Raw genomic sequence first — 9120 nt, 5'->3', positions numbered from 1 at the left:
TCCTTTAGCAGTAAGTGATTCAATTGTAGAAACTATTCAAGAAAAAGTAAATTTTTCAAAATCAATTGGAGTATGTTTTGGACAAAGACGTAAGTTCAGCTCTCTTGAAATGGAAGAAAATGTAGAAATTCCTGAAGCAACAGTCAATATTTTCCAAGAGACAATGAGTGTTACTAACACTGGTTGAACAAGTGGGATCCAACAAGTTAACTTCAGTCCTATAATGAACGTGGAAAATGTTGGTATTCCGGAAGCAATAATACAGGAAGTTCTTACAGTAGTAGAAGTTGTGCAGAATGAAGATGTGAATATTATAAAATATGTGGATGGGACAAATGGAACAGTAGTGAATATGCTAGTGAAAATTAATTCTTGGGCCAATGTAATAGAGAAGGAAATGGTAACTTCTAATGCCGGTGTATCTACTTCTACCAGTCCTATTAATCATAAGGTGTCTCCTAAAGCTCCACTAAACAACAAATATAATTTTAGGAAAAATCCTGGTAAAGGGGGTACCGAAAACCCTGCCACCAAACAATGAAGATAATGTTTTGGAATCTTAGGGGCCTTAGAAGGTTAAGGGCTCAGGAGAAACTTAGATCTTTAGTTAAAAATTTTAGTTCTGCATTGGGTTGGATTGCTGAACCAAAGGTTTTTTTGTAGTACTTCTTTTTGTCAAAAGTTAAATCTTCCAGGAATGGAAAAAATGGTGATTCATAATTCTAGCAATGGGAGGAAAGTAAATATATGGTTATTTTGGAATAAGTGTATATCTCAGCCATAAGTTATTTCAGTATTAAGTCAAATGATTACAGTTTCTGTTGGTGATGTTTTAGTTTCTGGAGTACATGGTCATGTTAAGTTGGTTCAAATAAGGTTTTTATGGTCTGAAATGAAGCTAATAAGTGATTTAAATAAACCATGGATCGTTCTTGGGGAATTTAATGCTATATTATCTCAAGATGAGAAAATAGGTGGTAAATCTCCTAACAGAAATTCAATTTTAGAATTCAGTGACTGCTTAAATCAGTGTAAGTTAATCCAAGCTCCTAAAAATGGTTTTAATTATACATGGTCAAATGGACAACAAGGTAGTAAGAGAATTTTGTGTACTTTAGATAGAGTAGTTTTTAATCAAAAATGGATACAATTGTACGGGGATTGGGTGTATAAAGTTGGTATGAGAATAGTGTCGGATCATGCTCCTTTACTTGGTGGATGTGCAAGCATACCAAAGCCTCAAATTCTTCAAGAAGATTTCATAAAATGTGGCTTAGTCATCCTAATTTCTTGAATGTAGTTGCAGATTGTTGGATAAAATCAGTAGTTGGTGATCCAACTTTTCAGTTTCTACAAAAATTGAAGAACTTAAAGAAGGTTTTAAATGAGTGGAATTGGTAGGTTTTTGGCAATGTTCATGTCAAAATAAAAGAAGCTAAAGATAAAGTTAAATTGGCTACTCAAATTTCATATAGCAATCCATTTGATGAGGAGGCTCTTAAAGAATTAGTAAAAGCTCAAAATGATCATGCTAGTATAGGAGTTCAAGAAAATACTTTATTAAGGCAAAAATCCAGGGTGAAATGGATTAAAGAAGGAGGAGCTAATACTAGTTTATTTCACACTAATATGAAAATAAGGAATGCTAAAAACATGATTAGTGAGTTGGAAGACAATGAAGGAAATGTGATTGCTGATCAAACTCAAATTGCAGATTTTTTGGTCAAATATTTTCAGAAAAAATTTGAATTCCAACATGTAGATATTGATGAAACATTGTTAGAAGTGATACCAAAGGTTATTGATGAAGAAGATCAAGCAAAATTGGATGTGATTCTTGGGGAAGAAGATATAAAGAAAATTGTGTTTGAAATGGATCCTGAAAGTGCTCCTGGACCAGATGGATTTTCAGGCATATTTTACAGAAGCTGTTGGAGATAATCAAAACTGACTTGGTTAATGATATTCAATTCTGTTGGAGGAGGAAGTTTATACCCAAAGGAATGAATTCAAGTTTCTTAGTCTTATTGCCTAAAACTCAAGGTGCAAAAACAACAAATCAGTTTAGGCCAATTGGCTTAAGTAATGTGGTTTTTAAAATTTTCACCAAGTTGATCACCAGCAGGATGTGTGAGTTAATGAAGAAATTAATATCTCCTCAACAGGCTGCTTATGTGCATGGGAGAAACATTCATGAACAAGTAATGTTGGCGTCTGAACTTGTGAATGAAATGAAATTCAAAAGAAGAGGAGGGAATGTTGGAATGAAGCTTGATATACAGTTAGCAGGGAGTTCTTAATTAAAGTTCTAAGGCAATATAGATTTTCCTCAGATTGGTGTGACTGGTTGATTACTCTATTCAGATCAACAAGAATTTCAGTGATGGTCAATGGTGGTCCATGTGGATTTTTCCAAGTTGAGAGGGTATTAAGGTAAGGATATCCCCTATCTCCAATTTTGTTTGTGTTAATGGAGGATGTTTTGAGCAGAAATATCTCATCCTTAGTGGAGAAGGGTAAGATACAAACAATGGTAACAAAAAAAGGTGTTCATCCAACTCATCTGTTTTTTGCAGATGATATTTTCATCATCAGTAATGGAGGAAAAAAGATTACTACTAATCTTTTAAAGCTCCTAGAATGCTATCAAGCAAGTTCTGGTCAAATAATCAATAAGCTTAAAGGTAAGCTTTTTGTGGATGGAACTACTCCACAGAGGAAGCAATTGATTAGTGCTCTTGTTAACATGGAGGTTGGAAAATTTCCAGATAAATATCTGGGAGTGTTACTTGCTCCAGGGAGGATAACCTCAGCAATGGTTTGGCCTATTATGGAACTACTTCAGAGAAAATTGGCCTCTTGGAAAGGTAACATGTTCTCATTTCAAGATAGATTGGTTCATGTTCAATCAGTTTTATGCAGCATCCCCATCTATAATATGTCAGTCTACAAGTGGCTTGCTTCTATTCTTGAAGTTTATGAAAAAATTATTAGAAAATTTTTGTGGACTGGTGATGTAGAGAAGAGGAAATTTAAAACAATCTTATGGAAGAGAGTGTGTAAACCTTATGAAGAAGGGGGTCTTGGTATTAAAAGATTGGAGGTGATAAACAGATCACTACTAATGAAGATGTTATGGAAGATTCTTAATTCTGATCGAGAATGGGCTTTATTTTTTGATGCTAAATTTCAAAATAAGTATGGACAATGGAGTACTTGCAAGAAGCAATCTTCAGTATTGAATGGTCTGAAATGGGCTTGGAATGTTTTACAAGAAAATATAAGGTGGACTGTGGGTAATGGAGCATCCATTTCTGTGTGGTTTGATATTTGGTATGGTGATGTTCCATTAATTAGCACAATGGGTTACACTGATTACGTTAAGGAAAAAATTGGAATGAAGGTGCAAGATTTGATTTATGAAGGAAATTGGAGATTTGATTTAGCAAGTCATTGTATCTGCTGGTTTGCTAGTAATAATTGGAGGCAATGATAAGAGGAGGTGGATGGCAGGTAAAGATGGAAAGTTTTCAACAACAGATGTTGTTGAGAAAATAAGGGACAAAGGAGTTACATTGCTTTGGACCAAAAAAATATGGCAATCCTTCATTCATCCTAGCATTGATTGCAATGTCAGGAAGTTGATGCAAGAAGTGTATGTGGATGATGTGATTGTGAGAAGTAGGGGTTATGATATGGTATCTGTTTGTTGCATTTGTTTTGCAGAACAGGACAATATGCAGCATACTTTATGGGAATGTCAGTTCAGCATTGAAGTATGGAAGTGGCTTGATACAGTTTTTGGATTTGGTGTTCCTTGTTTTTTTGAGGATGTCTGTAATGCTTCCAAAGGTAAAAGTCCTTTAGTTAAGAAGTTATGGATGATTGCATCTTGTGCCATCATGAAGGATTTGTGGTTCCATAGGAATGCAAAATTATTTGATGAGAAGAAACCTAATCTCATGTGCTTCAAGAGTAAAATTTGGCAGACAGTCACTGAAGGAAGGCACATGGTGAATGGTACCAGATGGAGTATTGTCTATGACAATAAGGTAACTGAATATTAGGGTGTGCAACGGATGGACGATTGCGAATTAGGAGTTACCCGCGTTCAAACCGTCAAAATTGCGGATTTGAAAAATTCAAATGTGACCGGCTCAGTCACCCACAGATTTCATATCCGCGGATCAGCAGGTGTTACGGGCCGGATGCAAATTAACCGCGCATTTAGTCAGAAAAAATATTCAAGTTGCATTTGTGCTGGTAATCCTGTCGTTGCTGTTGAAGTGTTAGTTGTCTACAATCAAAAAACACTAAAAAATGTCGAAATTCATTTACCGAAATCAAAAAACAAGATAAAGGGTTTCTTTAGTCAGTTGGTGATTATACCTTGAAGACATCGGAAATCCATTCAGCACCAACACCAAGAAAATCCTGAATACCTTCCACCAATTTTGGCAATTTCTCAACACCATCCATAAATTACCATATAATTTTTAATAATTCAACAATCAGTGGAGTAGATGAATCTTAATTGATGTAAATTGAAGTAAGAAATTGATTACCTCGGAAACGAGATGAAAAATCCTGGTTTGAGCATAACGAACAAACACAGAGAACCAATTTCGTTTGTTACGACCACCAATTGAAACTGGGTTTGAAATTGGGATTGGATTTCCTGAGAAGGTACTAGTAACATTAGAAGTAGGGTTGTGCAAATGATTCCATCTTCTTGTTGTTGCTGTAATTCCACCTCCTCCACCACCACCTCTCCCCCCTTCGACTACCCTCGAGGCTGAAACAACCACAGCTCCTCCTGCTGCCATTTTGACTCCTCTAGGTTTCACAAAGATAAGATGTAAGATCCATACTTTCCATATTATCCCAAATAATTTAATTAAATCTCCTAACTGTCCTACGGTGCGGGTGATCCGCAGTTTTCGTTGTCTAACCGTAGCCGCAACCGCACCGCATGCGGATTTGGGATTCCCATCCGTGTCCGGCCCATAAATCTTGCGGATTTGATTCCACCCGCAATTTTACGGAGGGATACGGATGAAATTGGCGGTTTCGTTTTTTTTGCACACCCCTACTGAATATTTCAAAATCTGAAAGTCATGTCTGAATACTGTTGGGCTTCATTTTTAGTCATCTAAGTGTTGTTGGGCTTCTTTTCTTTTCTGTTGGGTTGGGCTTTTGTTTCTTGTTCTTTGCTGATTATTTTATATCTGTTTTTTTGTTTTGGTCTGTCCTGATGGACTAGCACTAGTCCAAACAAGGAAGGTGAGAGGTTAAAAGGAAAAGAGAAGACAATTACTTCTTTCCTGATGATCCCATTATACTTCTTCAGACCTAAGTGGTCATCCGTTTGTTTCAAATGACTTCTTTATCAACTTGAAAACTTTCCATTTTCGTCAATGCTATCAAGTACTATAGTCCATGGGTTGGTGTCTATTGGACTATTGGTCTCACGCGGTAATTCTTGAATTGGTACGTCTTTCAAGCTAACGAGCAACTTTTTGACATGTACAAAGAATCAATTTCCATTTTCAAAAAAATTACCGACTTTTAGTGTCTATTTAATTTATCTCTATAGTAGAAATCCAACAGTTGCAACTTGCAATAGAAGTAGAACTCCAGAAACACAACCCATTCGAATTCTATAAGTTTTAAAATTAGTGTTTGCGGTCTTCTCTGAACTTTGGGAACCCAAAGTACTAATAAATGGCACTGTTCTTGATGAGTGAATTTAAAGCAATAAAAATACTTTGAATTCTAAGGCTGAATTCTCTGAACTCTGATATCTATTTAAAGGGGGAAGTTAACAACTCATTCTCTTCTTAGTTCTTACAACTACTTTAGCAAAATGAATTCGAATGAAAACTCTCCAAGTGCGAATCTAGATTTGATGTTTGATGCAGAGATAGAAGGTCTTATGCACGCAACATCAGAATTTGAGTTCTTGCAACTTCAAGAAAAAGTTGTTGACGTTGAGAAATGCATGAATGAAAAAGTTCATCAACTGCAACTTGCAATGGAGATTTGAAATTCATTGTTGGTGAATCGAGTGATGGTAGTCCTGGTGACGGTGGTACTGACAGTGAAAAACAACTGGAGAAAAAGGAAGATGAAGAGAATGAACTTCGTGCAATGGCGCCCTTGAAAAAGGCCCCAGCCAAGAAGAAAACTGGCGGAACGGCTTGTTCTGAAACTCAAGAACTTCGCAGGAGTGCAAGGGATCATTGATTTGAAGCTGTCGAGTCTAATGCTTACGTTTGTTCTGAGTAAGTCTTGTTATGAAGTTTGAAAGTCAGATTGTCTAGTTGTTTACTTCAAGTTTTTTAAGTTATCTTAGTTGGTGGATTCGAAGGAGTTGGTTGTCTAATGATGCAACAAGGGTTAATTTTTGTGGATTACTTTGTAAACCCTTTTTTATGAATGAAAAATGCAAAATGAATCAATTCCATATTCCCTCTTCAAGAATCAAATTTCTAAGACCTGTCTAGCTAATTTCATCAGAAACCTGTACGCTATAAATTTTCTACTTTCAATATGTTTTCCAAATAGCAGCTTTGCGAATAGTTTATTTAAGATTTCTATTTGGAAAAGTTTCCCAGTCTTTTAAACTACAACCACAAAAATACTTGGAAAAGAGAATGCAGAAAAGATAATCCATCTCCTATGAATTGCATGGGGTGAATAATTCTTAAGTAGAAACTAATCTAGTCAAAGGAAACTGAGAGAAGCCGAAATGAAATGCATCCGTCTGCAATCCATCTCTTAACCTTATATGCCCATTTTCCAAGACATAGTAAATTTCTTCCCAAGAGGCAATTCCAACCCTTTAACTTCTACCATCATACCCTTCTTCTTGGTATCTCCTTCTAACTTCTCCAAGTGATAAAGATCTGAAGCAAAGAATTCAGCGCTTGAAATATCCGAAACAGGCATTCCATCAATGTCAACTGCAAGCGATTCTCCAATTCCATCCAATCCTAATGCAGTCACCTTCTCTATGGTCCATCCTTTCTGTAATGCATACTTACCCTCTTGAACATCAGATCAAACCTTCACAGTTTTCTCATTTACGCTTGATTTGCTGCTTACTTTGCTGCCCTAATTTTGTGTCTATGACTCTATGGTTCATAGAGAGTGACGCTGAAGTAAGGATAAAATCGAGAACATGATTTAACGGAAGATATAGACAAACTTATGAAGGCACACCTATAGTTGGGAAGGGATCCCCTCCTTAGTAAAATTTACCAGCACACACATTGGTGCCTTCAATTACTTGCATAGGACATTAACGTTCCAGATTTTGCATCAACAATCAGATTCACAATGCAATTAGAATACGCATAGGACACGTGTTGCTAAAGGAAGGGGTTCTCATTATGGACTAACAGTTTATTGCAGTTCAATAAGACTTGCTGCAATCGTTGATATCATGATTCATAGTCGAAGGTTTTGTCACCGTCGTTACCAAAACGGTTATGTTTACAAGAGAGTGAAATTTTGCCAAGAATGTGCCGATGGGGTATTCCCTGATGTCAAAAGAAGCCAATCCAAACTGTTAGTTGATATTGTGAAGGATATTAGGAGGATGCGCATGAAATTTGAAATTGATGTTTTCGGGACGATTAATGAAGCTGCATATTATCTGGCTAAGCATTTCAAGAACAAAAGGGAGGTGAAACCCAGCGAGTTTCCTCCTGCACTTAGAGAAATTATTTGGGAAGATGCATATGGTGGTCAAATGAGGTACTCCAAGTCTGAATGGCTTCAGGCATACAAAAATAAAAAACATAAAAGAAACAGAAGGGCTAATTCTGTGGAGTACTTTGTTAATCAAAAACTTAATTTTTAGCAAGTTAGAACATTCTTACTGCCTAGGAATTCTTTTCTATGTTATATGAGCAATTTACAAAATTGGTTAAAAAGACCAAAATCAATAATTCTCGGGTGAAAAAGACATATAAGATTTGATACTGTTTAAATGGAGGAAAATGTAAAAAATTTCTTATTTTTAAGCCACGATGAATCCAGTTTCATTCTTGCCATTTTTTTGTGTCCATTTCACCCATACTGATTTTTACTCGTCCATTAGAACCATATTTTAATAATATTTGGACAAATGACCCATTTTTTCGAAAACAATTATAGAGTGTGATGATTAATTGGTTAAATGGCTTCTTTATCAACTTGAAAATTTTCCATTTTCGGATCAAATAATAGTCCATGGGTTGGTGTCTATTGGACTATATTGGTCTCACGAAGTAATTCTTGAATTGATACATCTTTAAAGCTAACGAGCAACTTCTTTGACTTGTACAAAGAATCAAATTCCATTTTTTTAAAAGTTACTGACTTTTAGTGTCTAGTAATTTATCTCTATAGTAGAAATCCAACAGTTGCAATAGAACTCCACAAATATATACAGCCCATTCGAATTCCATAGTTCTGAAATTAGTGTTGTTGGTCTTCTCTGAACTTTGGGAACCAAAAGTGTTAATAAATGGCGTTCTTCTAAATGAGTGAATTAAAAGCCTTAAAAATACTTTGAATTCTAAGCTTGAATTCTCTGAACCCTGATATCTATTTAAAGGGATAGTTAACAATTCATTTTCTTCATTCTTCTTAGTTCCCTATTTCATACTTTTACTTCAGCAAAATGAGTTCGAATGAAAACTCACCAAATGTGAATTTAGGTTTGATGTTTGATGCAGAGATGGAGGGTCTTATGCAAGCTCCATCAGAATTTGAGTTCTTGCAACTTCAAGAAAAAGTAGTTGACGTTGAGAAATGCATGAATGAAAAAGTTCATCAACTGCAACTTGCAATGGAGAATTTGAAACTCGAGATAGAATCCCTGAAAGAAAAATTCGTTGTTGGTGAATCCGGTGATGGTGTTACTGACAATGAAAAACTAGAAGTGAAGGAAGAGGAAGGAAATGAACTTGGTGCAATGGCCCCCTTGAAAAAGGCCCCAGCCAAGAAGAAAACTGGTGTAACAGCTCGTTCTGAAACTCAAGAAATTCGCAGGAGTGCACGGGACAGGAAGAAGCCTGATATTTATCTCGGTCATTGATTTGAAGCTGATAGTAAGTTTGTCTGGTTGTT

General features: G+C 35.9%; 1 protein-coding gene across 1 annotated transcript; it reads left to right on the top strand.

Moving 5' to 3' along the window:
- The first annotated feature begins 223 nt into the window (after positions 1-223).
- Positions 224-3493, top strand: LOC113324069. The gene is made up of 7 exons (XM_026572411.1): positions 224-503; positions 837-1031; positions 1307-1397; positions 1476-1930; positions 2044-2281; positions 2365-2433; positions 2491-3493. Exons 1-7 carry the CDS (start codon positions 224-226, stop codon positions 3491-3493), a joined length of 2331 nt encoding a protein of 776 aa, XP_026428196.1.
- Positions 3494-9120: the final 5627 nt, after the last annotated feature.

The sequence above is a fragment of the Papaver somniferum genome, chromosome 11, assembly GCF_003573695.1.
Source record: "Papaver somniferum cultivar HN1 chromosome 11, ASM357369v1, whole genome shotgun sequence".
NCBI classification, from domain to species: Eukaryota; Viridiplantae; Streptophyta; class Magnoliopsida; order Ranunculales; family Papaveraceae; genus Papaver; species Papaver somniferum.
The sequence above is the reverse complement of the archived record's forward strand: the minus strand, read 5'-3'. Positions and strand labels throughout refer to the sequence as shown.